Below are 27944 nucleotides of genomic sequence, written 5' to 3'. Positions count from 1 at the left end.
GTTTTTGATCATCATACATCCTTATTTTATTTTTTCCTTTCTTACTTTTTGAATAAAAACCCTTTTTGTATCACTACCCTTCTAATGCACAACATGGGTCAAAAACGACCTGCATTCATTTTCCAGGTTATTTCATGTATGGCTGAGTGTTTCTATGATCTACTTTTGAAATAAATTCATTTTGTCATTTACTTTTCCAAATATGCAGTAAATATCTTGTTTTTGTTTAGCACAAATCATCATTTTTATTTTTCCTTTCTTAAGTTATGAACAAGCACAGCTTTTGTAATTCTACATCAAGTTTACACACATGGGTCAGAACCGACCCGCATGCATTTACTACAGCGTTTGGTGGGAACTGTGAATTGTGCTTGTGTCAGACATTTCACAGCTCAGCACAGCGCCCTTTGCCCATCTAATACATGCAAGTAATGTTTTTCAATTGTTCTAACATTACCTTAGAAAAAAATGGATTATGTTTAGGTTCCCTTGAGAGTGAGTAGATTACTTGTCAGAAAGTTACAAGTAATTACTATTAGCTACCGAGCTGTTGACATATTCTACTTTAGTTAGCTAATTTTATTGTAGTTGGCTTAGCTAATTACATAGTTAATAAATAAATAAATAACTGGCCCCATTCACTGCTAAAGTAATTACCTGAAACAAATTATTATTATAGTATTAAGACATTTAATTTTAAATCACACTTGAATGACCCATGTGTAGTAATATAAAAAGTATTTTTGTTCATAAAGTAGGAAAGAAAAAAATTAAATTAATGATTTGCGGTAATGGGGCGGCACAGTGGTGTAGTGGTTAGCGCTGTCACCTCACAGCAAGAAGGTCCGGGTTCGAGCCCCGTGTCCGGCGAGGGCCTTTCTGTGTGGAGTTTGCATGTTCTCCCCGTGTCCGCGTGGGTTTCCTCCGGGTGCTCCGGTTTCCCCCACAGTCCAAAGACATGCAGGTTAGGTTAACTGGTGACTCTAAATTGAGCGTAGGTGTGAATGTGAGTGTGAATGGTTGTCTGTGTCTATGTGTCAGCCCTGTGATGACCTGGCGACTTGTCCAGGGTGTACCCCGCCTTTCGCCCGTAGTCAGCTGGGATAGGCTCCAGCTTGCCTGCAACCCTGTAGAAGGATAAAGCGGCTACAGATAATGGGATGAGATGATGAGATTTGTGGTAATTAAAAACAAGATATTTAAAGAATACTTGGAATATTCAATCATAAAATAAATTGATTTCAAAAGATAGAGCAAAGAAAAACTCAGTCAGCATGAAATAACCTGGAAAATAAATGCGGGTCATTTTTGACCCATGTTGTGCATTAGAAGGGGTGTGCATATGTTTTGCATCAAAGGATTAAACTCAGCTTCATTTTGTTTTCTGTTGGAGATCTTCTTCGTGAATGTCAGCTGTAGATTTATTAGCTGCAGATTTGTTAGCTACCCAGGGTGGACTTTAAGGATGTAGAGCAATTCCCACCCAACCATTCACACCTACAGGCAATTTCAAGGAGCCAGTTAACTTAGGCCCTGTCCACACTGCAACGGATTCAGGTGAATCTGATAAAATTGTTTATCGTTTCGGCCTGGCGTCCACACGGCACCGGCGTTTTGGGTGCCCCAAAACGAAATCTTTTGAGAACGGGTCCCAGAGTGGAAAAATATGGCAACGGCGCCGTTGCGAAGTCGTCTGGATGAGTAGAACGGATTTGTTTACGATGACGTCACAACCACATGACTGTCTGTGCTTCACGCCGGGTAGAAGTGTAACGAACTCGATGCGAGTTGTCAACAAATCCTATAACTTGGTTCATGAAACGCGCTTACAAAATATTTTCACTGTGAATATTTATTGTGTAATGGTGCAAAGTGAGAGAGAGAGAGAGAGAGAGAGAGAGAGAGAGAGAATAGCCCTTAGGGCAGAGTCTTTAGTCCAAACACTGCGGAACCTAATGTGGTTAATGCTACAGAAGAAGGGGTTTATGCGCATGCGTGTACTTCTTCTTCCATTGTTCTGGTGTCTCCGATGGGACCGTCTTACAGCGCACCTAGAGGTGTGGCATGTGTATTGCATTATTTTCAGCAAGCGTTACGTTGCCATATGGACCCGAAATTTAACTGATCCGTTGCCCATGTGGACGCGATATTTAAAAAAAAAAATCTCGTTGCTGTTGTCGTGTGGATGTAGCCTTAGCCACATACATTTTGGACTTTGGGGGAAACCAGAGGTGGACAGTAACGAAGTACATTTACTTGAGTACTGTACTTAAGTACACTTTTTGAGCATCTGTACTTTACTTGAGTATTTTTTTTTGGAAACTTATGACTAACTTCACTAAATTTGAAAGGCAAATATCATACTTTTTACTCCACTACATTTCTATCAAGGTCCTCATTACTCTTTACTATGACGCAACTTTGAAAGTGGATGTTTTTTTCTTTTCTAAAACGTGATTGTTTTTTTCGCAGGTGACACTGAGGCAGCCAATCAGTAATCACTAGGGTCACATCACGTCCATAGACTGGATAAATCAAGTTCAGTGATTTCTCCACAGCATTATTTGAACACGATCAGTTGATGGCAGAATGGAAGGAGGCAGTTCTTCTGGGGAATGCACACATTCATGGCTATACCTAGAACCCATGTTTCAGTTTTCTAAAAGGATTAAATGTTCATTTCATTTTAAATGTTTGCTTTGTTTGCTGAAAATGAACCACATTACGGCCTACAAAAACTCGCTGTCCGACCTGTGGAAGCATATTGACGGATATAGACATTTTATTTCAAGAGAAAGCTTGCAATGAAGTTGTCTGTGCTTTAAAAGCTAGCGATAATGTTGCAATAGCTATGCCTGGGCTGCCAACTCTCATGCAATGAGCGTGAGACACACGCATTTGACTGTCTTCACACACTCACACGCCATACCTCCGATTTCTCACACTAGAAAAAAATCTAGTTTATCTATCTGATCTAGGCTACCCATTGCGTCGCGCCAACCACTTGCGATTGATCAATTACGCCTTACGCATGGCTAAACAGGCAGAGAGGTGTTCCCTTCTGTACACACTCCCCTATGGTAGGTGGCGCATCTAAATGATGCTGCACTCGCTGGAAGTTGGATAATTGCCTAGCGTCAATTTAGAGGAAGAGGAGAGAGAAGAAGGTATCCGAGTTGAAGACGGGTGTCTCAGACAGGTTTGTACATATGCACGCCAATGTGTGGCATTACTGGCATAATTATGAACTTATATAAAGTTTCTTAATCGTTTTAGCCTCTAAGTGTTGTGAGAATATTTAATGCCATATCGAGAGCTGTGTACTAGGCATGCTAAATCATTATAGGCCTCCTGCCGTGCCACAGCCTCTATCTTCCCCAACAAGCAGCACGGGAGAGCACCTCCTTAGCACACGTTTATTAAGGCACATTTTTAGTTTGTTTACTGTATGTTATCATACTTTATGACTTTATTTGAAGCCATACTGGAAATGTTGTAAAATAAAGCAAGTAAGAGATAATATTACAAATGCAAGAAGAGCCATTAGCCACCATACCTATTGTTTATTTACAGGGTATTTATTTTTAATTATTTATGATGTATGTAATTGCTCAGTTAAAGTAAATAAAGCATGGTCACCTGTAATATCAAAGAACTTGAACTTGTTGTGAATAATTAAAAAAAAAAGACAGAGAACAATATACTGAGGAGACAGGTTTTCAAAGAGGGCAAGACAGGTAGAGAATATTTGTCAGATAACAGGCCCTGATGAATGCTCTATTACTAATAAGAAACATAGATAAGAAATAAATTAATAAGAAATATATTAATATAGCTTATTTAAGTATGACCAAAATTTTTAAGCCCAACTTTGTGTGCACATTCCCACCTATGGCCAAGGTTCAGCTTTTTGTGTTTCAATACTGTTCAAACTTAATCATTTTAATGTTTCTTGTAGCACATGCACATTTTGCTTACTGTTTAAGCATTTTATTTGTTCTTTTGCTGTTGATATTTTTCCCCATGCCAATCTTCTGCTGAACCCAGTGGTGGGGAAAGCCCTTAAATGCATAATGAATAGTCAGTGAGGGACAATCTTATTTTTGCAACAGTTATTAAAAACTTAACATTTAGTTTCAATTCAGAAGGTGTTTAGGCTTAGCTGATGTAATATTTCAAACATGAACTTGCCTTTAAATCTGAAACACAGGTCTATAGGGCTACAGGAACATTGGCGGTCATCTGTAATTTTCTAGTGTGGGGGCTTTTAAGCCAAAACTTGGTGCCTTTGTTGGCCACAAACTGAAGGCCTGGCAAGTCAGGGTGTGTAAGAATGTAGGTATGGCACAGCAGGCCACTCCAAAAATCCACCAGAATGCAGGAACATCTACTAAATCCAAAATCTCACCCCGCCCCCCCTTCATTGTCCATCTCCAGCTGGACGACCCACAAACAAAACACCAGAATGCAGGGGGACAAGTGAATATCAAATTGAATACAAAATTCCCACTTACTGCGTGGTGTGCGGAAAAATTTTGCTGTCGACCCCCCCCCCCCCCCCCCCCCAAAAAAAAAAAAAATCTCTTTCTATGGCTTTGCCCACTGAGTTGCCATAGCCTTGTCCATGGCTAATGCTAACACATAGCTAGTTAATTTGGACACTGTTAGTTAGCATGTAAAAACAGAGTTACGCTAACATGAATAACGTTATCTGAAGTCCTTTCAGAAATATGTTTTAGCATAATCTTGCCAAATAAACAAAATGTAGAAATCTTTCTTTTCTAGTAGCATTAGCTACCCAATATGATTTTGAGTTTGAAAAGATTTTGCTAACATGTCAGGTGGAGTTTCACTGACTAGCTGGCTTAACATTAAACCACTATGATGGCACTGCATGCGTTCATTTTGTGAATTCACATTTCTGTCTTTGGTAACGGCATTAGCTTTTGTAAGTGTTGTGACAATAATACAACAGTGCGTTGACAGAAAATGTACTTTTAATACTTAGGTATTTTTAAAAGCAAGTACTTCACTACTTTAACTTAAGTAAAAAATTGACTGTACAACTTTCACTTGTATTGGAGTAACATTTGACCAGTGGGATCTGTACTTTGACTTAAGTAATGAAGTTGGGTTCTTTGTCCACCTCTGGGGGAAACCCACACAGACACGGGGAAAACATGCAAACTCCACACAGAAAGGTCATCGTCCTTTCTGTGCCACTACTTATGAACATGGAAATACTAATTTCAGAGAGTGAGACTGCCTACTGACTGACTGAAAACCCAACTGAGGCTGACTGAGGAATCCAGTTGGCTCACTGACATGTCAGTCAAAACAAACTGTAACATATCAGAAGTGACAGCTGACTGTAAGAACAAAATGAACAAATCTTTAATAAACTGAATGAAAAGAACTTCAAAAGGATTTCCAACACGATGCACCATGTTTGGAATCTCAACAAAAAACCAGAAGATTGTTGGCAAATGTTTCAGCTATGAGCTCTGGTGTTCAGTCATCACATGAACCATGAAAGACATTATTTGGGTGTACAGTATTAGAGTCTTTATTTTCACATTTAGTCTTTAAATTTTGTTTCTTTGAAATATTTAATTGCCTATCAACAATTAATTAAATAGGGTTAGGGTTAATTGCCTCTCAATGGTAGTATGGTGGTGTAGTGGTTAGCAAGAAGGTTCCGGGTTTGAACCTCATGACTGACAGGGGCCTTTCAGTGTGGAGTTTGCATGTTCTCCCCGTGTTTCCTCCGGGTGCTCCGGTTTCCCCCACAGCCCAAACACACGCAAATTCGGTAAAATACCCAGCCACTGGGGTTGCACAAGCCAGTGCATACTAAGTGCTGGTCCCAAGCCCGGATAGATTTGGGAGGGTTGTGTCAGGAAGGGCATCTGGGGGAAAACCTATGCCAAATCAAATATGGCTGTGGCGACCCCTAATGGGAGCAGCCAGAAGAAGAAGAAGATTTAACTGCTGATCATATCAACAGAATTACATGACAGAATTGAACAGTTTCCTCAGTGTTTCAAGAAAAATTTATGTTGTTGATTAAAAAAAGATTGCTTGCCATCCATGCCTAGTAAAAACTGTTCTATTGTCATTAGCACATGCTACAGTTACAACACAGAGATTGAATCCCAGGGAAGAACATTTCATTTAATCATATACCAAATTAAATATTTTATTTTGCTAAAAGCTTTTCTGGTTGTTGAGGTACAAATCAAACAGCTAAAATCTACCAGTAAATTGTAAGTAAATTTTCTACCCCTTGTATTCCAGTTAATTTATTTTGTAAACCAATCCTCGGATTATTTTTCCTGCCTCATTTCTGTTCTCTAAGCATGCCTGTTTTTCAAAACTTCAACACCAAATACCTACACAGTAAAACTCAGCCTCAGTGTTGAATTAATGCCTACAGTGCTATCAAACTACTACGGTCAGAGTTCATGTGTCTGTTTAAAACTATAGGATTTAATTAAACACTGATGTAGTGAGGTTTTTGCTGTGTAGCCTGAGCAACATAAAACAACACCACAACAAAACCACAGGGTTAACATAAAACAGACATGTTACATGAAGACACTGTATTAAAATCTCATGATGTAAACTTTAATCAAAGCTTCTGGAAGGCCATGAATTGCAGCTTTGATTAAAAGCCCTTGGTGGTCAAGGGGACAGTGAAAGCACTGTTGGAAAAGTAAACGATGACAGATGACCAACAAGTTTCTGGAAATATCTTGGGTTCATCTTATCTATGAACAGTGCAATTTGAGTATGAATTATTTGTCAGTGGTTTGTACATTTAGATTCTGAATACCTGTTGTAATGATGAAGGTGTGAACTTTGGAACGTAATCCAGGACCTGTTCCATAAAGAGTCACAGAGTAGCTTGTTTGAGCGCTGAGATCTCTGACAGGGTATGAGCGAGCAGAACCAGGAAGCACCTTGATGAATTTCTTTCTAACCCCATCGCTGCTGTTCCTCCTCATAACCTCAGTTACATTAGTGGTTATTTCATTTTCTTCTTTCCTCTCTTCCCCTTCTTCCTGGTTGCTTCCATCACCCTCATTTACCCCTTCATCATTCTCCTCTATTATTCTGATCACAAAGTTTTTGAACTTTCCCTTTGGTGCCACCCAAATTATGATAAATCCATTTGATGTCACATTCTGGAATTCAACTTGATTGATGTTATCTTCTGAAACCTCAGCGACTGGAAATGTGGTATTTGTTTGCCTTGTGGCCTTATCTGTTGAGAGAGGAACTTCTGTGGACCAACTGAGTTTAGGATCACCTGTGGATTTTTTACTCCCTTTTGTGCCATCATGAATTGTAGTGGAGTTTGGCCTCAGTTGCAGAAAAATGTTTGGTGGGAGTTGGATGACTGTGCTATTTTTCTTTTGTTGTGTAAAGTTTGGTCTAGGGTTGCGATTTGAGGTCTTATGAGGAATGGTATTCCTAGTAGTGCTGCTTTCTTTCCTCCATTTTGGGTCACCATGAAGGTTTGGCTTTATTTTAGACTTTAGTGTGTGTCTGAAAACTGTTCCATTTTGCTTTCTCATTGTAAATGTTGCTGTGAAATTGGGAGTTGGACCATTTTGACTATGACTGTTGAATTCAGGTTCCATTTGCGCAGTAGTGCTGTTGTCCCCATTTGTGATTCTGAGTGGGATATTATCAATGCCATTTTCTGAACCTCCAGCAACAGCTGGAACTGTAAATTGTGTAGATTCTTTGGAACCTTTTTCAACTCTGGAGTTTGTATCTTTCAGCCTGTGCTGAATGTTGGTGGAGTTTTGTTTTATTTGGGCATGAATTTTTGGAGGAACTCTACCATTTTTTCTTCGTATAAATTTTGGTTTAAAGTTCTGCTTTGGGACATTTTCTTTGCTGCTGCTGATTTCAGATGGCACTTTTTGATTGATAACATGTTTCATAGTAGTGCTGTTGTCTCTGTTTGTGTTGCTGGGCAGGTCCTGGTCTCTGTTTGTGATTCTGGGCAGGTCCTGGTCTCTGTTTGTGATTCTGGACAAGTCCTGATCTCTGTTTGTGATTCTGGACAAGTCCTGATCTCTGTTTGTGATTCTGGACAAGTCCTGATCTCTGTTTGGGATTCTGGACAAGTCCTGGTCTCTGTTTGTGATTCTGGGCAGGTCCTGGTCTCTATTTGGGATTCTGGACAAGTCCTGGTCTCTGTTCGCTATGCTGGGGAGAATGTTGGCATTGCCAACTTCTGAACCCCCAGCAACAGCTTGAAGTTTATCATTTCTTTCAGCTGTATGCTCATCTGTTGAAAGAGTAACTGATTGTTTGGTGCCTTTAACAACTTTGGTAGCTGCATCTTTCAGTCCACTGTGAATGCTGGTAGAGTTTGGTTTTATTTGGGTATTTTTGGTAAGTTTTGGTCGAACGCTGACTAATGTGCCATCTTTTTTTCTTATTACAAATTTTGATCTAAGATTCTGATTTGGGACATTTTTCCTGTGGTCTATGGTTTCAGATTCAACTTCTTGATTGATGAGCATTTGCATAGTAGTGTTGCTGTCTCTGTTTGTGACCCTGGGCAGGTCATGGTCTCTGTTTGCAATCTTTGGTATTTCATAGTCTCTTGGTGTGACCCTGGGTAGGTCTTGGTCTCTGTTTGTGACTCTGGACAGATTATGCAGGTTATGTTCTTTGTTTGTGTGATCAATAGCATTTTCTGAACCTCTACTAATGGCTCGTAATGGCTCATTAGTTCCCACTGGCACTTCCTCTGTTGGCATAGAGATTTTAGCAAATCGGTTTGTGTCAGTGTCTGTTGGCCAGCCAATTTGAGATTCCTTGCTTGCATCTTTGGAGTCTTTGTGCCTTGTTTCATACTTAGTATCTTTCAGTGGATTGTGAATAATGGTTGGGTTTACATTTATTCGAGTAGGAAGTTTTGATGGAAATCTGATGACTGTATTATTTTTCCTTTTCATTTGAAATGTTGGTATAATCCTCTGGCTTGAAGCCTTTTGCCTGCCATTGGTGACTCCAGATACCCTTTGATGATGAGCAGTGGCTTGCGAAGTATTGCTGTTGTCTCTGTTTATGACTCTGGGAATGATGGGATCAGTGATTTTTTCTGCATCCCCACTAACAGGTTGTATTGTACCGTCCACATCGTTATGTGCTGGGTATATAATATTTGATTTGTTGCTTGTGTTTTTGTCTACTGTGACACCAGCTTTGGAGCCATTGCCATTTTTAAGGTTTGTTTTTATTTGCCCAAGAGGTTTTGGTGGAAGTCTGATGACAGTTCCTTTTTTCCTCTGCCGTGTAAATAATTGTGTATAGTTGGAATTTAAGACACTTTGGCTGCTGCTAATGATTCCAGGGTCCACTGCTTTGTTCCTAGCAGTGTTGTTGACTCTGGGCAGTATGGGTCTGCGTAGGGGAAACCTGTATGGGTGCTGAGGGGTGCTGGTCTGGTTTTGGAATGGACCAAAATTAGGTTGGCGAGGGAATGTCCCCCTATGTGACATACGATAGTACAGTGGTGCAGTCTTATTTACTGTCTCTTTGCGTTTGGGAAAATTGTCTCCTTTGGATTTATCTGTATCTGTGGTGCCTTCTGATAAGTTAGTTACTGAAGAATTCCTATTGGGTCCTTGGACAGATTCAACCAGTAAGCCTTGATCATCAGTTTGGGGTTCTTGGGAGGTGTTTGTGTTCCTCTTTAAGGTTTCTTTTTCCACTCCAAGTGGGTGAGACAATCGGAGAGAGAATTCATTTCCAACTGGATTTTTATATCCTGTCATTTGAGAAGAGGTTGTGGAGGAAATGAATGTTGTAGGCTGTCTGCTATTGACTAACGATGTTGATGAACCAGATAATTTTGGCCGGCCTGAATATCTATATTTGAATGATGGAGGTAACTGGAGGGAGGCTTTAGTATGGTGCTTGTCTCTTGATGGGGTCTGTCTCTTGTTTGTAGGTTGGTCCTGTGTTTCAGGTGGCACCAGAGAAGGCTGGCTCTGAATTGAGGACAAAGGATGAGAGGGTGATGGGATTGTCTCAGCTTCCACATCTTGTAAGCTCATCCTTTTTGGGTCCTCTGAAAATGTTGCTGTTTCTAGAACCGCTTCCTCCTGCTGATGTGCTGCTTCAGTTTCCTCCTGTGTCTTCTTTTCTAAATCCTTCTTAATTGGATTTTCTTCAAATCTTCCATCCTGTAACTTTGATCCTTTTCCATCTAATGGCCTGACCGCATCAGAAAAACCCACCAGCCTGTCTGGGATAGTTGTTAAAATGTCATTCCTACTGAACTGACCAAGCATGAGTGTCATGTTTTTTGTCAATAATGCTTTTCCATTTGATGCCCTGTTTAAATGTGACTTTCTATACCCAACCAAGACTCTTCGAACATATTTTATATTATTTATACCATAGGCTGTGAGGTTTCTCTCAGTTGTCACTGTTGGCTCCACAAAATTTCCTGAAAGCACTGTGTCTTGTCTGCTTGATGAATCTATGATTGACTGGTACTGTGGGGAAGAACCATTAATGATGTTCTTAAGTCTCAGGTTAGATAGTTTTCCACCTGATCCTCTAGTGGTTCTGGAAGCAGGCTCTTGTAGTCCAGAATTTATACCTGTTCACAGTACACATGGTTATAGTTTCCATGATCATCTATTTTCTGTCCTGTACTGTACTGTCCTGGGATATCCTGCTGTACGAGCTGGGAGGTTAATGTATCAAGGGTTAAATGAGTTATAAACTACAGTTCGGGTCAGTGTATGTTCCGTTCACTTGTTTTTCGTTTCCAAATGAAAATAAAATATATGGAAATGAAGTGCTCAAATCAGGTTCTTTGACTTTTCTATGTCTGCCTGTCCTTTGCTTGTTTTCCATCATTTTAGATTGTAAAATTTAAGATAAGATAAGATAAAATAAGATAGCCTTTTATTATCCCACAAGGGGAAATTTACATTGTTACAGCAGCAAAATATATAAAGAGAAAAAGATAAGGCAGTAAAGGAGTAGTGCAAAAGTATTAAGTATACAAAAAACAATATTGAACGACCTGGATGTGTATCAGTGGTTAATGGGTAGACTAAAGATGGATGTTGGTGCCTGATGCACTGGTAATATGGATCACTATGAGCTTTTTAAAAACAGAAAGACGATGACATGGTGGCTAAAAAATCAGGAGGACTTTCCAGGTGATGCAAGGTAAAAATATAGCACGTTTTAAACACCTACAATTTATTTCTGCATAAGTTAATGCCATTTTTATCATTATTTTATGAAAACAGAATTCCCAAGTACATATCTTATCCAGAGAATAACCGACATAACTGTACTTCCAGGTCAACTCTGTTAACACTGAAATGTCCTCCAGCAGCATTTTTATTTTATTTATTTTTTTTAATATTTGGATTCTGGAAATTATTTATGGATATGTGATTTCTGGACTTTAACAATATTAATATTCTTAAAAATATTTGATGAAAAACATGGATTTCTTATTTTTGGATGTGGCAAGAAATCCAAAAATAAAACAAATTGCTGTTTCCTTGTTTGCTTCTTTTCAATCCGGAAAAAAACAGCACGAATGAACGAAAGGTACACTGACCCTTGATCATTATTCACTCATATCATTTTTATCAATGGCTGCATTCACACTCACCAATACCTTCCTGAAAAAAACGAGAAAGAGAGATCAGATCAGTTCAAAACACAAAATTAGAAAAAAGCAGAGGAAAAACAGATGATGTTGTGTCTTAATGGTAGACCATTTGGTGAGATGGAAATAAAATGAGTCACCATTACCACAAGAGAAAAGAGGAAAATATTTTCATTTCATTCTGACCAGGCCTGCTCCTGATGGTTACTCCAGTTTTGCAGAACCACTTGACTCGCTGTGTTTCCAGCAATTCTCTTTTTTCCCCACTAATGAGAATTTCAGGCATTAGGAATGACCTTGCCTTCCCAGGAGGGGATTTTTCACAAGCGGGATTTCTCCGTCATCTAGTTAAGCCAAAGTTTGTGTGTGTGTGTGTGAGAGAGAGAGAGAGAGAGAGAGAGAGAGAGAGAAAGAAAGAGAGACTGTCCAACTGGCAAGTTCCTTACATCTCCTGTAGGAGACTTTTTCAGATTTTTGGATGAACTTAAAAATGAACTGAGAAATTTTGCTTCTTGAAAATTTTTGACCTGAATAATGAGTTTTCCTTGTGAATTAATATTATTAATTTTTAAAGTATTTCTTTAGCAAACTTCTTTTGTGATATTTCACATTAAGACTCGCAGGCTGTGGAATTAAAAGACGTGTTTAGGATTAGCTTGGAATTCCGTGATTGTTGACCAGGAATCTGTTTGGGAGAAAAAGGGATGAAACCACCATCCTGGAGGACAATCCTGTAAGAAAATGTTATACTTCGAATTAGAAATGTGCTCTAATTCACTTCTATTCAATACTCACCAGGGGTTGTTTGCACAGTTGCTGGCAGGCTCTGAGTGCCATCTTTTTCTGCAACCAGAGAAATGTCATACAAGCGACCAGGCTCCAGGCCATCGATTTGGGCAGAGTCTCTCCCAGGTGGCAACCTTATCTCTTGATGTCCCTTGCCAGATCCATCTGTCTGATTTGGTGAAATATAGAGGATATATCTGTCGATTTCTCCCTGTGCTTCCTCCCATTGGATGATGACAGATGTCGTGCTTGTCTTGACGACTTGAAGATTTTTGGGGCCAGAGATCACTGAAAAAGATATGAATGTCTGTTGAAAGGTTGCTGAAATAGTAAGGGGATTATATATAACAGGTTACCCGGGTGTTGCCCGGGTTTTGTAAAATTCTGGGTTGCCCCCAAACTTCCATATCAAATTTGGTGAAGATCCATCAAGAAATGGTGACGTTAGCCCAAGACAAACAAAAATCCAAACATCCACCACCCAGGGGCCCACAGGGACCCCTTGGGGCCCAAATAGGGAATTTCTGAGTTCTGCAAAATTGTGGCTCTCCTATATCTACGTGCCAAGTTTAGTGAAGATCTGTCGAGAGTTTGTGTTGATAAATGTAATATGAAAGGCATTGAGGGAGGAGGTGGGTGGATGTTGTGCCCCCCAGGGACCTCCCTGGGGCTCGTACATAAATTTTGTTTATATCTGCAAAATTCTAGGTCATCCCCCGACCTACTTGCCAAATTTGGTGAAAATCCGTCGAGAAATGGCTCAGGACAAACAAACACACTTTGCCACTTTTTATATAGAAGAATATGTCACGGCCTAAAGTTTAGAGAAGCAGCTTTGGGACCAAAAGGTCACTGGTTCAATTCCCTGGACCAACAGGAATGGCTGAGGTGCCTGTGAGTAAGGCACCTAACCCCCAACTGCTATGTCAGGGTCCTGTTTGACATCGCTCTGGATACGAGTGTCTGCTAAATGCCCGTAATGTATTTATAGAGTAGAGCCGTTCTAGAATGTGTTCTTATTTGGACATATCGTTTAGAAAACCTTGGACCTGTCCGAGAGATTTATATGGGAACAAGTGCACTCCTATTGGACAGTCCCAAAGTTTAGGTTAATTTATCTAGCTTTAATGATTTACCACCTCACTGGCGGCTAATGAACATTCATGCAAGAGGCTCTTTGCAGCTAGAGGTCACATGCTTGGATACCACTTAGCAACACGAAAGTGGAGAGCAGGGATTCAGGTAAACAAAACCCTCAACAAGGTCAGGAACAAAAGTTTCAGCAGTTTATAGTGCTTAATCTTTTTCCTTTTTTAGAAGAATTGTCAAAGTAGTTTTCTACATTTACTTCAGGGTCATTTTTACAAGAAAAAATTATTTTATCACAAAGGCATTGACTTTTAGCAGAAGGTGTTTGGATCTTCGTGGCCCAGCAACATGGCGACTTTACAAGGTATGTACACCAAAAAACCCTGTAAAAGCATTTATTTTAATTTGAACAGCTCAAACGGCTCCATAATAAAAGATTTCAAAGCATATAGTTGTTTTTTATACAGTTTAGCTCCAGCTTGAAGATATAAACAAATAATTTACCGTGATGATAACACGAACCTCGGCTTCCCTCCTCCTCCTCTCAGCTCTTTCCACCTTATCATTTTCATGTGTATACACTACCGTTCAAAAGTTTGGGGTCACTTTGAAATGTCCTTATTTTTGAAAGAAAAGCACTGTTCTTTTCAATGAAGATCACTTTAAACTAATCAGAAATCCACTCTATACATTGCTAATGTGGTAAATGACTATTCTAGCTGCAAATGTCTGGTTTTTGGTGCAATATCTCCATAGGTGTATAGAGGCCCATTTCCAGCAACTCTCACTCCAGTGTTCTAATGGTACAATGTGTTTGCTCATTGCCTCAGAAGGCTAATGGATGATTAGAAAACCCTTGTACAATCATGTTAGCACAGCTGAAAACAGTTTAGCTCTTTAGAGAAGCTATAAAACTGACCTTCCTTTGAGCAGATTGAGTTTCTGGAGCATCACATTTGTGGGGTCGATTAAATGCTCAAAATGGCCAGAAAAATGTCTTGACTATATTTTCTATTCATTTTACAACTTATGGTGGGAAATAAAAGTGTGACTTTTCATGGAAAACACAAAATTGTCTGGGTGACCCCAAACTTTTGAACGATAGTGTATGTGACAAATAAAAACTTCTAATTCTAAAAATCTCATCAGAAATTTTCTGTCACCATGTGATTTTTACTGGCAACAAAATCTGTGAATCAACAGACTTCACTTTTATTAAGTTTAAATCTCATTCGGCGAGATGACGCATACGCAGCACTGACACGGATACGAGGAAACAATGTCTGTTGCCATAGCAATGTGATTCTTGCTGTCTAAAAAGGTTACTTTCTCAGTGAATAAAAATGAACAAAATCATGTCACATAAAATCATCAATGAGCCATCGATGTGCTGTAATACGTTCGTGTTATCGTTGCAGGAAATTGTTTGTTTATATCTTCAAGATGGAGCCTAACTTTCCGAAAACAACTCTATACCTTGACAACGTTTATCATGGAGCTGTTAGAATTAAAATAAATGCTTTTACAGGGGTTTTTGGTGTACCTTGCGAAGTCGCCATGTTGTTTGGCCACGAAGATCCAAAAAGTCAATGCCTTCACAATGAAATAACTTTTTCTGGTAAAACTGAGCCTGAAGTAAACTTGCAAAACTACGTTGACAATTCTTCTAGAAAAGGAAAGAGATTAAGCATGATAAACTGCTGAAACTTTTGTTCCTGACCTTGTTGAGGGTTTTGTTTACCTGAACGCCTGCTCTCCACTTTCATTTTGCTAAGCGCTATCCAAGCACATGACCTCTAGCTGCAAAGAGCCTCTTATCCAATCAGCCAATCCTGTGGCAGCAGCACAATGCATAAACTCCTGCAGATCCTGGTCAAGAGCTTCACATCAAACATCAGAATGAAGAAAAATGTGATCTCTGTGACTTTAACAGATGATATGTTGTTGTTGCCAGATGTGCTGGTTTGAGTATTCCAGAAACAACTGATCTTCTGGGATTTTACTTTTACATTCATGGCATTTGGCAGACGCCCTGATCCAGAGGGACTTTCACACACAGAATGGCGCAAAAAACAAAAATATCCAGTGAGCAGTAGTTCTACAGGCTGAAACACCATGTTGATGAGAGAGACCACTGACAGGAAGGCTCCAGGAACTCAAATATCCACTCTTTACAGCTGTGGAGAACACAAAAACATCTCAGAACGTACATGCTGAAAAGACCAGATGATGTTTTTCCAATCATAAACTGTCCGGTCTGGGTCAGTCTGTCTCCATGATAGCTGACAGGCTCAGATTCTTGTTCTTGGCTGACAGGAGGGAAACACGGGGTGGTCTTCTGCTGTTGTAGCTCATCTACCTCATGGTTCAACATGACATGCATCGTGGTACAGTTCTGTGCAAAAGTCTTGTTTTTTTTCTGACAAAAACACAATGAAGGCTGTGGTTTATTTTCTGCAAAATGAAGAAGCGAGTGTGACAGTCAAAGTGTCCAGAAGAACTGCATGTGGTTCTGGAAGATGCTCAGTAAAACCTACAGCTCATTTCCTTATAAAACTGCACTCATTGGACCTGAGATGGCAAGAACAAAACAAGGGGGTTTGAACATTCAGCATGAAACCTGAGACTGCTATTTTTAAAGCAAAGGGTTGTCACACCAAATATGGGCTTTGCTTCATTGTATGTGTCTGAGACCTTTGCACAGAACTGTATGATATTATTTCATATAAAGTACCTGTCATAGATGATCTTTGTGTTTAGAATGACAAGAAACTGCAGTGAAAACATATGAAAGTATTTTAATGTATGTTGGACACGAATTAACTGTTCAGACTCACAGGTTTTGAATGATGTCATACTCTTAGCGCCCATCTTGCCATCTTTCTCCCCAATGATGGTCACTGTGTACTGCTGCCCAGGAGCCAGGCCCACCTGAGTGTAGGTGCTGAATCCACCATTCACCGTGGATGTGATCTTCTGATCACTTTCTTTCTGCAGGGCATAGATTACAAAATATAACCTTTTGGTAGGCCTTCTGGAACCCTTTTTTGACCAACAGGGAACAGGTTCTTGAACTGGTTCCATTCAGGATTCTTTGAAGCTTGGTGCCAGCTAGTGAACCAGCCCATGGTTTCACCGGATTTGAGTGGAGGGCATGGCACAATTCATAACGGGAGTAAACAGTAGCACCAAGATAGCAGAGCACATTGATTACCTGCAAGCTTTTGTTCTGATATTGCAGATATTTGTTTTCGCGCCATTAGTTTCTGAAGATGTTTCCTTTTTTGTTGCGTTCTCCATCGCTGTGTTCTGCTTTCTTTCCAAACTAATGACACACCCACTGATGTCATCATGATTTGTGCTGGAAAAACCAGCTATATTTTGGTTCCAGCTGGGAACCAACTTTTCAGGATTTGAACCAATTTATTTTTGGTCGAAATGCTCCGAACGTTTCAAAATTTGGTCTGTGAACAAGAACGGAATACGTTCCCTGTTGGTTGAAAAGGGGTAAGAGTGAACCCTTTAAGGTTCTAGGTAGAACCTGCCACCAAAGTGTTTTCCAATTGGAACGGGTTCTATGAAGGACCTTTTTGGGAAGTGAAGAACCCTTAATTATACCATTAAATAACCTTTTCTTGAAGTGTGTACCAAGTACCACGACTAAATCTTAAACACCTGACAGGTTCTGGGTATTCAGAAGAAAAGAATGAGCAATAATTTGGAATTCCACACACTTCCCTGGTTAATACAGACACTCTGAGAAAAAATGGGGTTTCAATCTTGTCCTGATTTCACTTGTTTGATCAGGTCATCTTCTGCGAGCCTTACACCAAGCAACTTTTCAAGCCATCTCACCATCGCAGTCCAAATTAAGTTGTGCTAGAGTCATAGCGCACTCCCATCATCTTCATCATTTGGTGAAAGGTGGTCAGGACAGTTGTTTTAAGTCTGACTTTTTCTCATCTTGATGTTCTGATAAAATCAACTGTGTTTAATATTATCTTTTGTCTTGGTTCATGCAAATAGGTTGTATTCAGTCACATGACTTTTGCTTGTGAGTTTACCTCCGGTGAATGAAGTGGTGGTCAGACAAACTGATTTGGCTGCCATTATGTAAAGAGCTAGTCAAACCGTCTCTGACTATTTTCACAGTTTAAAGGCCAATGCACGTTCAAGATACCTTCAGAAAGTTGCTCTTTGTGATGGGATAGATCCTTACACGCTAGTAAAAAAGGATTTTTCCAATTATTTGAAAAATTATCCATCTGTTGAGTTCCCAAGAGAGTTCACACTGATATCAGGGTATTCAATCGGTGGTAATGAGGCTAAATCCTCTGTACAGTGGTGCTTGAAATTTTGTGAACCCTTTAGAATTTTCTATATTTCTGCATAAATATGACCTAAAACATCATCAGATTTTCACACAAGTCCTAAAAGTAGATAAAGAGAACCCAGTTAAACAAATGAGACCAAAATATTATACTTGGTCAGTTATTTATTGAGAAAAATGATCCAATATTACATATCTGTGAGTGGCAAAAGTATGTGAATCTTTGCTTTCAGTATCTGGTGTGACCCCCTTGTGCAGCAATAACTGCAACTAAACATTTGCGGTAACTGTTGATCAGTCCTGCACACTGGCTTGGAGGAATTTTAGCCCATTCCTCCGTACAGAACAGCTTCAACTCTGGGATGTTGGTGGGTTTCCTCACGTGAACTGATTTATTTTTTTATTTATTAGCTTTGCCATTACAAATATATATATATATATATATATATATATATATATATATATATATATATATATATATATATATACACACAGTGGTGCTTGAAAGTTTGTGAACCCTTTAGAATTTTCTATATTTCTGCATAAATATGACCTAAAACATCATCAGATTTTCACACAAGTCCTAAAAGTAGATAAAGAGAACCCAGTTAAACAAATGAGACAAAAATATGATACTTGGTCATTTATTTATTGAGGAAAATGATCCAATATTACATATCTGTGAGTGGCAAAAGTATGTGAACCTTTGCTTTCAGTATCTGGTGTGACCCCCTTGTGCAGCAATAACTGCAACTAAACGTTTGCAGTAACTGTTGATCAGTCCTGCACACCGGCTTGGAGGAATTTTAGCCCATTCCTCCGTACAGAACAGCTTCAACTCTGGGATGTTGGTGGATTTCCTCAAATGAACTGCTCGCTTCAGGTCCTTCCACAACATTTCCATTGGATTAAGGTCAGGACTTTGACTTGGCCATCCCAAAACATTAACTTTATTCTTCTCTAACCATTCTTTGGTAGAATGACTTGTGTGCTTCGGGTCATTGTCTTGCTGCATGACCCACCTTCTCTTGAGATTCAGTTCATGGACAGATGTCCTGACATTTTCCTTTAGAATTCGCTGGTATAATTCAGAATTCATTGTTCCATCAATGACGGCAAGCTGTCCTGGCCCAGATGCAGCAAAACAGGCCCAAACCATGATACTACCACCACCATGTTTCACAGATGGGATAAGGTTCTTATGCTGGAATGCAGCGTTTTCCTTTCTCCAAACATAATGCTTCTTATTTAAACCAAAAAGTTCTATTTTGGTCTCATCCATCCACAAAACATTTTCCAATAGCCTTCTGGCTTGTTCACATGATCTTTAGCAAACTGCAGACGAGCAGCAATGTTCTTTTTGGAGAGCAGTGGTTTTCTCCTTGCAACCCTGCCATGCACATAATTGTTGTTCAGTGTTCTCCTGATGGTGGACTCATGAACATTAACATTAGCCAATGTGAGAGAGGCCTTCAGTTGCTTAGAAGTTACCCTGGGGTCCTTTGTGACCTCGCCGACTATTACACGCCTTGCTCTTGGAGTGACCTTTGTTGGTCGACCACTCCTGGGGAGGGTAACAATGGTCTTGAATTTCCTCCATTTGCACACAATCTGTCTGACTGTGGATTGGTGGAGTCCAAACTCTTTAGAGATGGTTTTGTAACCTTTTCCAGCCTGATGAGCATCAACAACACTTTTTCTGAGGTCCTCAGAAATCTCCTTTGTTCGTGCCATGATACACTTCCACAAACATGTGTTGTGAAGATCAGACTTTGATAGATCCCTGTTCTTTAAATAAAACAGGGTGCCCACTCACACCTGATTTTCATCCCATTGACTGAAAACACCTGACTCTAATTTCACCTTCAAATTAACTGCTAATCCTAGAGGTTCACATACTTTTGCCACTCACAGATATGTAATATTGGATCATTTTCCTCAATAAATAAATGACCAAGTATAATATTTTTGTCTCATTTGTTTAACTGGGTTCTCTTTATCTACTTTTAGGACTTGTGTGAAAATCTGATGATGTTTTAGGTCATATTTATGCAGAAATATAGAAAATTCTAAAGGGTTCACAAACTTTCAAGCACCACTGTATATATATATATATATATATATATATATATATATATACACATTATGGCTGGGAAACCACTACAGCTTGTGCCAATTACAGTGGCCCCATTGTACCGAATCTGCATGTCTTTTAACTGTGGGGGAAAACAGAGCACCTGGAGGAAACCCATGCAGACATGGGGAGAACATGCACACTCCACACAGAAAAGCCCCTGTTGGCCACGAAGTTCAAACCCAGAACCTTCTTGCTGTGAGGCGACAATGATAACCACTACACCACCCAACTGCTCATTTCATGTCCTTCCACAACATTTCGATTGGATTAAGGTCAGGACTTTGACTTGGCCATTCCAAAACATTAACTTTATTCTTCTTTAACCATTCTTTGGTAGAACGACTTGTGTGCTTAGGGTCGTTGTTTTGCTGCATGATCCACCTTCTCTTGAGATTCAGTTCATGGACAGATGTCCTAACATTTTCCTTTAGAATTCGCTGGTATAATTCAGAATTCATTGTTCCATCAATGATGGCAAGCTGTCCTAGCCCAGATGCAGCAATACAGGCTAAACCATGACACTACCACCACCATGTTTCACAGATGGGATAAGGTTCTTATGCTGGAATGCAGTGTTTTCCTTTCTCCAAACATAACACTTCTCATTTAAACCAAAAAGTTCTATTTTGGTCTCATCCATCCACAAAACATTTTTCCAATAGCCTTCTGGCTTGTCCACGTGATCTTTAGCAAACTGCAGATGAGCAGCAATGTTCTTTTTGGAGAGCAGTGGCTTTCTCCTTGCAACCCTGCCATGCACACCATTGTTGTTCAGTGTTCTCCTGATGGTGGACTCATAAACATTAACATTAGCCAGTGTGAGAGAGGCCTTCAGTTGCTTAGAAGTTAGCCTGGGGTCCTTTGCGGCCTCGCTGACACTTACACGCCTTGCTCTTGGAGTGATCTTTGTTGGTCGACCACTCCTGGGGAGGGTAACAATAGTCTTGAATTTCCTCCATTTGTACACAATCTGTCTGATTGTGGATTGGTGGAGTCCAAACTCTTTAGAGATGGTTTTGTAACCTTTTCCAGCCTGATGAGCATCAACAACGCTTTTTCTGAGGTCCTCAGAAATCTCCTTTGTTCGTGCCATGATACACTTCCACAAACATGTGTTGTGAAGATCAGACTTTGATAGATCCCTGTTCTTTAAATACAACCCTGATTCCAAAAAAGTTGGGACAAAGTACAAATTGTAAATAAAAACGGAATGCAATAATTTACAAATCTCAAAAAGTGATATTGTATTCACAATAGAACATAGACAACATATCAAATGTCGAAAGTGAGACATTTTGAAATTTCATGCCAAATATTGGCTCATTTGAAATTTCATGACAGCAACACATCTCAAAAAAGTTGGGACAGGGGCAATAAGAGGCTGGAAAAGTTAAAGGTACAAAAAAGGAACAGCTGGAGGACCAAATTGCAACTCATTAGGTCAACTGGCAATAGGTCATTAACATGACTGGGTATACAAAGAGCATCTTGGAGTGGCAGCAGCTCTCAGAAGTAAAGATGGGAAGAGGATCACCAATCCCCCTAATTCTGCACCGACAAATAGTGGAGCAATATCAGAAAGGAGTTCGACAGTGTAAAATTGCAAAGAGTTTGAACATATCATCATCTACAGTGCATAATATCATCAAAAGATTCAGAGAATCTGGAAGAATCTCTGTGCGTAAGGGTCAAGGCCGGAAAACCATACTGGGTGCCCGTGATCTTCGGGCCCTTAGACGGCACTGCATCACATACAGGCATGCTTCTGTATTGGAAATCACAAAATGGGCTCAGGAATATTTCCAGAGAACATTATCTGTGAACACAATTCACCGTGCCATCCGCCGTTGCCAGCTAAAACTCTATAGTTCAAAGAAGAAGCCGTATCTAAACATGATCCAGAAGCGCAGACATCTTCTCTGGGCCAAGGCTCATTTAAAATGGACTGTGGCAAAGTGGAAAACTGTTCTGTGGTCAGACGAATCAAAATTTGAAGTTCTTTATGGAAATCAGGGACACCGTGTCATTCGGACTAAAGAGGAGAAGGACGACCCGAGTTGTTATCAGCGCTCAGTTCAGAAGCCTGCATCTCTGATGGTATGGGGTTGCATTAGTGTGTGTGGCATGGGCAGCTTACACATCTGGAAAGACACCATCAATGCTGAAAGGTATATCCAGGTTCTAGAGCAACATATGCTCCCATCCAGACGACGTCTCTTTCAGGGAAGACCTTGCATTTTCCAACATGACAATGCCAAACCACATACTGCATCAATTACAGCATCATGGCTGTGTAGAAGAAGGGTCCGGGTACTGAACTGGCCAGCCTGCAGTCCAGATCTTTCACCCATAGAAAACATTTGGCGCATCATAAAACGGAAGATATGACAACAAAGACCTAAGACAGTTGAGCAACTAGAATCCTACATTAGACAAGAATGGGTTAACATTCCTATCCCTAAACTTGAGCAACTTGTCTCCTCAGTCCCCAGACGTTTACAGACTGTTGTAAAGAGAAAAGGGGATGTCTCACAGTGGGAAACATGGCCTTGTCCCAACTTTTTTGAGATGTGTTGTTGTCATGAAATTTAAAATCACCTAATTTTTTCTCTTTAAATTATACATTTTCTCAGTTTAAACATTTGATATGTCATCTATGTTCTATTCTGAATAAAATTTGGAATTTTGAAACTTCCACATCATTGCATTCCGTTTTTATTTACAATTTGTACTTTGTCCCAACTTTTTTGGAATCGGGGTTGTAAAACAGGGTGCCCACTCACACCTGATTGTCATCCCATTGATTGAAAACACCTGACTCGAATTTCACCTTCAAATTAACTGCTAATCCTAGAGGTTCACATAATTTTGCCACTCACAGATATGTAATATTGGATCATTTTCCTCAATAAATAAATGACCAAGTATAATATTTTTGTCTCATTTGTTTAACTGGGTTCTCTTTATCTACTTTTAGGACTTGTGTGAAAATCTGATGATGTTTTAGGTCATATTTATGCAGAAATATAGAAAATTCTAAAGGGTTCACAAACTTTCAAGCACCACTGTACGTGTCCAAACCATCTCAATCTCCTCTCTCTCACTCTGTCTCCAAGCCGTCCTACATGTCCTGTCCCTCTAATGTACTCATTTCCAATCCTGTTCAACTTTGTCACTCCCAATGAAAACCTCAGCATCTTCAGCTCTGCTCCCTCCAGTTCAGTTCAGCCTTCTGTCTTTTTGTCAGTGCAGCTATTTGATTCGAAGATAAAAACTTTTCTCTGGGAATCTGAGAGTTAGATTTATGATTGTTTAAAAATCTCAAAACTGTAACTCATAATTTCAATTTCGATGTTGGGGAAAATCATACGTCAGGGATATAAAACAATACACCGCCCAAAATGTAAATATGCATCTGAATAAAGGTAAACCTATGTAATTGTTCTATCCACATTCACTGGATATGACCAATCACGCGCTCTGATTGGCTACTCTACTACGAGGCTATCAGGTCATATACCATGAGTAGTGAAAAACAAAATGGCGGAGCGTGTTGCTGAACCAACCAAGGATGAAATAAAAACTCTACTCGAAAACAAAACCCCCAAAAATACAAAAAGCAAAACAAAATATGGAATAAAAGTATTTGATGGTAAGAATGTATTTTTTTTTAATTTTTCAAGAATTATTATTATTATCCCTGCGATAACCTGGTGACTTGTCCAGGGTCTACCCCGCCTTTCGCCCATAGTCAGCTGGGATAGGCTCCAGCTTGCCTGCGACCCTGTAGAACAGGATAAAGTGGCTACAGATCATGAGATGAGATGTTGATAGGCAATATGTGACTTGATGTAGTAAGAGGATCTGGCCACCAGGAGGCGCCTTGATTCAGTCCTGTGATATTCTGAGTCATGGGATGTTTGTTTTGCATCAAGATAATTTCTGGACCACAGGGGTGTGGGGGGGTGTGGGGGGTTTGGGGTCACACTGTCACATCTAACAGCTATGCACTTCCAGACCTCCAACACATGTGATGGGAACGATGAGAAGGGATGTGGTTTGTAGATGTCAAGAGGTTTCCCTAATTAGCCCTGAGGATTTCACTGCTCCAGGAGACTCATAACTGCAGTTCTATTTGGGAAACTGGATTACTGGAATAGAAAAGAATGATGTGATGTGAAATTTTCATCTATCAGTGTAACACAACCCCGGCGTACTGATCTCAAAACCATCTCTGTCAGCACAGCGAGAAAGATATCAGCCTGTATTTATCACATTAATGCATCGGAAAGCTTACTCGCCAGTGCTTTAAAAAGGCATAAATTTCTTCTCCATTCTGGCACCATTCTCGAGCGCTGGTTCTGGTTTTGAAATAAGTGCAAGCAGACCCAGCTGTTCACCTTGAGGCACTTCATCTCCAGAAAATCCCTGGAACAGAACCCTGGACCACACGTTAATCAACAAATATAAAAGCAGAACCTTTCAACCCGTCTCTTTGTCCCCTCTGTGAGTCTGTCCCTCCGTCTCTGGCTCCTCCATCCGCTCGTCCCAGCTGTTGGCCGATGATGTCATGACTCTGGCCAGGCTGATGTTTCTGACGATGTTTACTCCTCCCTTAGCAACAAGCGTCCTACATCTGTAACTGTTCCTCTTTGCACTCAACACTTACATCTCTCTCTCTATCTATCTGTCTCTCTCTCTGCTTTGTTTTCTGCTGTAAACTCTTTCTCACACCCACCCATGTCACGTTTTGGGTAGAGGGAAAAATGTGCTCTTTCTGATTTCGGTGACTCTGTCCTCTCTCGCTGAATGTGTCTGTTGTTGTGAATTTCTTGACGATGCGATTCCTAAACTTCCCAACAGTGCTGTAAATTCTCTCTTTCTTTCTCTTCGGGCTCCTTTGCTCCTAAATTTATTCCTCAGCTGCACTGAAGTCTTGTCCAAACCTGAAAATCCTCACTAACAGCCTTTTAATTACAATATCTGTGCATAGATTCAGGTTTAAATACTTTATGTATTTATTTATGAACCATTGATTTTTATTCTTGTAAATGATCTACAGGTACAGTACATTGCAGTCCAACGTGCTGAACTCATAACCATCTCAGTATAATCACTCATTACTCCAGCAATTAAACCATATACGCAGAACCATGGCCTCGCTTTTGTTTATAAATGCCTTGAGACCTCAGGAACGGCACAGGAATAGTTTTAAGCATTTACAATAAATCTAATATAGTAATTTTCATGATTAAAGTGATTCATATAGGTAGCGGTCTGAGTGAATGACCTTGACATCTGTGACGTCACAGCAGGAAGTCTATCGGTCTCATCGCCATTTCCGCTATACTAAAACACAGAGCTGACTGCAATGCCGATCCTCCATTTTGAGCTAATTTGTCGCCATGTCACGTAGATGTGTTGCTGGCCAGTACAGCAACACGGCAGAAGGTGGATTCACGTTGCATTCATGGTCCAAGAATGTTCAAACTGCAAAGATTTGGACGCGTTTTGTGAGAAGTTCACGGATTGGGCGCCTACGAAGTGGTCTCTCCTCTGCTCTGCACATTTTACTGAAGATTCGTACGAAACCTCTGATCTGTTGAGGAGCGTTGGCTATAAGCCCGTATTGAAAGAGGGTGCAGTACCAACAATTAAAGGAAAAGAAAACTACAAGAAAAGGAAAGTAAGTTCAGTTGCACCAGTTCTTCTGGAGTGTGAGCTGAGCAGTGATGGTGAAGTACTCAGTATGGAGAAAATGGATAATGAATGGACCAGTCGTCAGATTTCTCCGCTGGATTTTTTTTCCTCCGCTGAATACGCTTGCCTCAGCAGCAATATCTCGCCCTTACGTGGAAGAAGCAAATGAACTAAGAACTGAACAAAGAACTGAAAGTCAGATTGTTTCAAAACAATCGGCCACAAGATCGGCCTTCAAAAAGCGAGAACACAGACAGGTAAGCTGCGACTCTCATTTGGTTACATCACAACAACAACAACACGTTGTTTACTTGCATTTAGATTAATACATGTAACTTGTATTGTGTGTTTAATCCTTTGATGCAAAAACATATGCACACCCCTTCTAATGCACAACATTGGGTCAAAAATGACCCGCATTCATTTTCCAGGTTATTTCATGCTGACTGAGTTTTTCTTTGTTCTATCTTTTGAAATCAATTTATTTTATGATTAAATATTCCAAGTATTCTTTAAATATCTTGCTTTTAATTACCACAAATCATTAATTTAATTTTTTCTTTCCTACTTTATGAACAAAAATAATTTTTATATTACTACACATGGGTCATCCAAGTGTGATTTAAAATTAAATGTCTTAATACTATAATAATAATTTGTTTCAAGTAATTACTTTAGCAGTGAATGGGGCCAGTTATTTATTTATTAACTATGTAGTTAGCTAAGCCAACTACAATAAAATTAGCTAACTAAAGTAGAATATGTCAACAGCTCGGTAGCTAATAGTAATTACTTGTAACTTTCTGACAAGTAATCTACTCACTCTCAAGGGAACCTAAACATAATCCATTTTTTTCTAAGGTAATGTTAGAACAATTGAAAAACATTACTTGCATGTATTAGATGGGCAAAGGGCGCTGTGCTGAGCTGTGAAATGTCTGACACAAGCACAATTCACAGTTCCCACCAAACGCTGGAGTAAATGCATGCGGGTCGGTTCTGACCCATGTGTGTAAACTTGATGTAGAATTACAAAAGCTGTGCTTGTTCATAACTTAAGAAAGGAAAAATAAAAATGATGATTTGTGCTAAACAAAAACAAGATATTTACTGCATATTTGGAAAAGTAAATGACAAAATGAATTTATTTCAAAAGTATATCATAGAAACACTCAGCCATACATGAAATAACCTGGAAAATGAATGCAGGTCGTTTTTGACTCATGTTGTGCATTAGAAGGGTAGTGATACAAAAAAGGGTTTTTATTCAAAAAGTCAGAAAGGAAAAAATAAAAAAAGGATGTATGATGATCAAAAACAAGTTAATTGAGGAATACCTTGAATACTGAATGATGGAATTAATTTATTGCAAAGATATAGAAGATAAAAACTCAGCCGGGTCACTTTTGACCCATGTTTTGCATCAAAGGGTTAAGTTAGCGGTATAAGATTATTTAATTTGCTTCAGAATGTAATTGTCTCAGTTCATCTGATTATTTAATTAACCTTTTATGTTTTATCAGTGAAAATGCATGCATGTACATGCATGTTGCATAAGTTATAACACCTATCCTGTTTTAATCCAGCTCACACTCATCTGATGTGTTACTATCGGATTCACTTTCTGATGGTTCGAATTGACACAGTTCTACGTGTATAGCAGTAGCATGTACACACACTCCAATTTCAGGACCATCACTGTGAGATGTATTACTATCTGAGGAATCCGAAGAATCTCCAATAAATCCGAACGAAGAGGCCATTGCAACCACTCTCGCCTGCCGAGTCTGGCTTTGGTCTATAGCTGTAAAAGGCCTTGGCCTTAAAACTGGTTACCGAAGTGACGTCACGTGCTCAGTGCTGGCTGGCTCAGCAGGGCAGCCCCAATGCCAACTTTGCGGTCGATTTTAACTCTCAAAAATATATATTTTTTATTCCCATTTATGCAGCATACAAGAGTCAAGGATGGAGATACTACCCACTCAAAAATGTATTTAAAAATAAAGGTTCCACGTATCTCCTTTAAGTATGGAGCTCCACTCTACTATCAATGCATTTTACACACATCAGTATTCAGAGCTCAGACCTAACTACAGAAAAGTAAAACTGATCAGAAGTTATGTGAGAGTTAAACACACAGGGGTGGAGTTTATCTAAAGCAGAGGTGTGTCTCGGTTACGTTCGATTCTGATCTTGATTGAACTTAAGCGTATTTTTCTTGTGCGATTTCA

General features: G+C 39.7%; 1 protein-coding gene across 3 annotated transcripts in view; it reads right to left on the bottom strand.

The window, feature by feature from the left end:
- Positions 1-27944, bottom strand: part of LOC132882175 (tenascin) — a 90905-nt gene that overhangs the window by 37512 nt on the left and 25449 nt on the right. For 2 of the 3 annotated variants that reach the window (XM_060915454.1, XM_060915453.1), the window contains 3 exons: positions 16384-16537; positions 12467-12745; positions 6836-10276 (listed from right to left, as the gene is read on the bottom strand). In XM_060915454.1, the coding sequence (XP_060771437.1) occupies positions 6836-10276; positions 12467-12745; positions 16384-16537 (3874 nt within the window). The remainder of the gene's footprint in view (positions 1-6835; positions 10277-12466; positions 12746-16383; positions 16538-27944) is intronic. The other variant, XM_060915456.1, reaches the window with a different exon arrangement.

The sequence above is a fragment of the Neoarius graeffei genome, chromosome 2, assembly GCF_027579695.1.
Source record: "Neoarius graeffei isolate fNeoGra1 chromosome 2, fNeoGra1.pri, whole genome shotgun sequence".
In the NCBI taxonomy this organism is placed as follows: Eukaryota; Metazoa; Chordata; class Actinopteri; order Siluriformes; family Ariidae; genus Neoarius; species Neoarius graeffei.
The sequence above is the reverse complement of the archived record's forward strand: the minus strand, read 5'-3'. Positions and strand labels throughout refer to the sequence as shown.